This window comes from Vitis riparia, chromosome 13 (genome assembly GCF_004353265.1).
Source record: "Vitis riparia cultivar Riparia Gloire de Montpellier isolate 1030 chromosome 13, EGFV_Vit.rip_1.0, whole genome shotgun sequence".
NCBI classification, from domain to species: Eukaryota; Viridiplantae; Streptophyta; class Magnoliopsida; order Vitales; family Vitaceae; genus Vitis; species Vitis riparia.
The window spans coordinates 8,291,966-8,295,982 of NC_048443.1; the positions used below are offsets into that span (position 1 = coordinate 8,291,966).

Consider the following 4,017-nt stretch of genomic DNA (forward strand, 5'->3'; position numbering starts at 1 on the left):
GGTTATTCTCAAACTCAAAATGCCTATATTTGTTTGGATCTTAAGACCCACAAAACTTATGTGTCTCGGCATGCGTTGTTTGATGAGACCCAACTGCCTTTTCAATCCGAGCAAGCCCAGAGCCCAGCCCAACCCGAGTCTTCTTCTCATCTGTGCCCTACTTCCTTTATTCCATTTTCTTCTCAGCCCGTGCGAGTTCCTCCTCAAGTGATTCCGTCCGTGCACTCCTCTGATTCGGTACCACCACATGTGCTTCCGGCCGATGTTTCTGCTGCATCTCCATCACCTCTAGGTAACCCCCCTCTCTCTTCTCCTAATTTTCCTTTGACTGATGCTCTTAGAAATTCCGGTTCTCATTCGGATGTTCCCATCTCGCATGACCCTGTTCTTCCTTCCTCCCTTCATCCGACTCACACACACACGGTTGCTGATCTTACTTTATCTCAGTCCCATTCCATTCCCCCTTCGTGTGTTCAAACTGGGAACCCTCGTCTCCACAAAATGACAACCCGTTCCATGAACAACATCTTTAAACCCAAGCAACTTCATTTGGTTTCCAAACATCCCATTCCTCTAGCAATTGAGCCAACTTGTGTGACTCAAGCCGTGAACCATCCTCAGTGGCGTGATGCTATGTCCATTGAGCTCACTGCCTTGATGAAACATGGAACCTGGGATTTGGTTCCACCCCCCCCCCCCCCCCCCCCCCCCCCAAAACTGTACACCCGTGGGCTGTAAATGGGTGTTTAGAGTAAAACGCAAAGCTGATGGCTCGGTGGACAAATTTAAGGCCAGGCTTGTGGCCAAAGGCTATACTCAAAGACTGGGCCTAGATTACAAGGAAACCTTCAGTCCTGTTGTTAGGCCAGCCACTATTCGATTTGTTTTGACTATAGCCGTGATGAATGGGTGGCCTTTACGACAAATGGACATCAACAATGCTTTTTTACATGGAACCCTCACAGAAACTGTTTATATGATGCAACCTCCAGGGTTTAAAGATACCAGTAAGCCTGATCATGTGTGTCGATTGAGAAAAGCCATTTATGGGCTTCAACAGGCTCCTCGAGCTTGGTACACAGCTCTGAGAACTGCCCTTTTTCAGCTTGGGTTCATAAATTCCAAAGCTGATTCTTCTCTGTTTATTTATACACATGGTTCTATCATTTGCTATTTTTTGGTTTACGTTGATGATCTTGTAATTACTGGCAATGATATTCAGTTTGTGAATCACATAATTCAGAAATTGGGTGAAAAGTTTTCCCTAAAAGATATGGGAAACCTTAGCTTCTTTCTGGGAGTAGAGGTTATTCCTACTCGTGCTGGTCTGTTCTTGTCACAGCATCAATACATTCGTGACTTATTGTCCACAACGAATATGCTTGGTGCTAAGGATGTGTCCACTCCTTTATCCACAACTGCTTCTCTGAAATTGTTTGATGGCACAGCACCTGTTGACAGCACTGACTTTCAGCGTGTCATTGGTAGTCTTCAGTATCTTTTACTGACCCGACCGGACATTTCGCTTGCTGTGAATAAGCTCTCTCAATTCATGCATAAGCCAACTACAGCCCACTGGACAGCCACGAAGAGACTGCTTCGTTACTTGAAACAAACCATTTTTCATGGTATTCAGCTTACTAGAAACACAACTTCAGTTTTAACCACGTTCTCTGATGCTGACTGGGCAGGGAATGTGGATGACAGAACCTCTACTTCGGCTTATATTAGTTTTCTTGGCACAAATCCCATTTCTTGGAGCTCCAAGAAACAACGAGCTGTTGCTCGCTCATCGACGGAAGTTGAATACCGTGCTCTTGCCAATGCTACGTCTGAAACTGTGTGGCTGAACTCCTTACTTCATGAACTCGGTTTTCCACTCAAGGTGCCTCCCTTGTTGCTATGTGACAATCTTGGCGCCACACATCTGAGTTTTAATCCAGTTAATCATTCTCGCATGAAGCATATTCAGATTGATTTACACTTTGTCCGAGAGCTTGTTCAAAATGGGACCCTTCATGTTCGTCATGTTCACACGCAAGATCAACTTGCTGATCTCTTGACAAAACCCTTGTCACGGCAACGGACTGAATTGTTACGTACCAAGATTGGTCTTGCCGATGGAAGCTCAATCTTGCGGGGGCGTATTAAGGAAGATTGCCAAAATCAAGATCAAGTCAAACCTTCATGATTTCAGCCTACAATCAAGCCATTTGAATAAAGTCTTTGATTTGTTTCTATTTATGTGATTATTAGCCGAGATTGGTTATAGTTATTTTGTCATAGTAATTGCTGTAAATATTTCCTAAAAGAGTTCTCTGTGATGTTGTATATATTTATGTACGGATCAATTGAATATGAGATGAGGAAATAGTTTATTTAATCCAGCAGTATATTTCTCTATATAGATCGAGTTAGGTTAAATTTCTTTAATATATATCATCAAAGCAATTTATCGCAGAACGTACATTTGAAGTAGACTGTCTCAGTACGTTATCATCGCAGACACAGACACAGACACAGAAATTTCCAACATTAAGATTAATCATAGTACATACTTCTAGCAGTATATTGAATAAAAGAGCAAGGATATGGCATGCAGGCCATGTTCATTGGTTGTCCTGGAAATTAAAACACCTTGAATTCCAGGCCAGAACCAGCTAATTTTCCTTTCATGATTTGGATTATCTGGTCTGCCATGGAAGGTGTTAAATGATTGACCCAATCCCCCACCACACCTTTCCTAAACAAGTTCTTGTTTTCGAAGTATCCGATGGATCTGCCTGTCTGGTTCACCTCCAAATTCTTCAAGTTCTCAAAACTACACAGCCTGGATATCTCTTCAGCCACCCTTTCCCTTTCCTCCTCAAAAGAAAAAGGGACTCCTAGAAAGTTTGCCAACCTTTTTAACTGAAAGACAGGATCTTCTTTGGTGTCTTCATACTTCATGAACAACATCTTGTTGGATGGCTCTAGGCTTTCGTTCCAGTACTCCAACATATGCTTCCAAAAGGGACCGAACGCCATAGCCCCCCTGCAGTACATTTCGAAGCCTTCTTCTATGGAAATCGGGCCTAGAGTTTCTGGCCTCACTTTCATAAGGAAGTGCCAGGATGATACAAAAGTATCAAGAGGGTTTCGGCACCAGTAGACTATCCGACAATCGGAATTCTTGATAGACGCTGGCAAGGATGCAAATGGAACATGGGTGGCCAAGAGTCTTGGCTGAGGAAGCATGGAGAGATCAGGAAGCTGGTTGTTGGCATAAAGCTTGTACTCAAGGAAAGGGACAAGATCATGAGGATTAGCCGTAAGCAAAGGATGGTTCTTTGAGATTGAGAAGGACTTCCGATTGAGGACAGCAAACGCCATGGCTTTCAACCATGTTGTGCCTGATTTTGGCATGGTGACAAGGATGAGATCAGTGTCTCTGGCTTGGAAGTGTTGCTGGAAATTGATGATTGCCTGAATCTCCTTGGGTTGGCACCAAAACTCTTGGTAAAGATAGATATGAGAAGTTCGCCAACCTCTCTCTTTGGGAAGAGAGAGAAGAAGTTCCTTGAATTCAGCACTCAGCTCTTCCTCATCATTCGTTGATTGGGTTTTAGTGGAATGGGTTATGGACATTGTAGTGGTTGTGTAGAAGAGATTGGCATGAGAAGAAGGCAATAAGCACCGACATTTATATATGCAGAATATGGTATAGCTACCATAATGGTTTCATGCATTTCAGGAACATAAAAAGTGAATTGCATCCATTCAGCAGATGCACAAGAACCTTTGTCATGTTCCTCTTGTTCTTCATAGGATACTTTCCTTTGTTTGGCATCATTCTCTTTCCACGGAATCCAATTTTGAACAGAGTAGACTCGTAACCGCAGCAATTAGTCTCTCCCATAAATATCTTCCCTTTTAGTTTGGATAAAAAGAAATTATACAAGTGTGACAAACCGATCATCCAACTGATTTTTCAAATTATAAAATAGAACATTTATTTTAATACTCCATAAGGTGGGC

The 4,017-nt window shown here is 42.7% G+C and overlaps 1 protein-coding gene across 1 annotated transcript; it reads right to left on the minus strand.

The window, feature by feature from the left end:
• Positions 1-2,526: 2,526 nt before the first annotated feature.
• On the minus strand, positions 2,527-3,813 carry LOC117929106 (cytosolic sulfotransferase 15-like). Its single transcript, XM_034849315.1, has one exon. The coding sequence runs from the start codon at positions 3,625-3,627 to the stop codon at positions 2,629-2,631; it is 999 nt and encodes a 332-aa protein (XP_034705206.1). The 5' UTR covers positions 3,628-3,813; the 3' UTR covers positions 2,527-2,628.
• Positions 3,814-4,017: the final 204 nt, after the last annotated feature.

What these genes read in the sequence shown, in the direction of transcription:
- LOC117929106 (XM_034849315.1), bottom strand. Translation starts at nt 3,627, where the DNA reads ATGTCCATAACCCATTCCACTAAAACCCAATCAACGAATGATGAGGAA.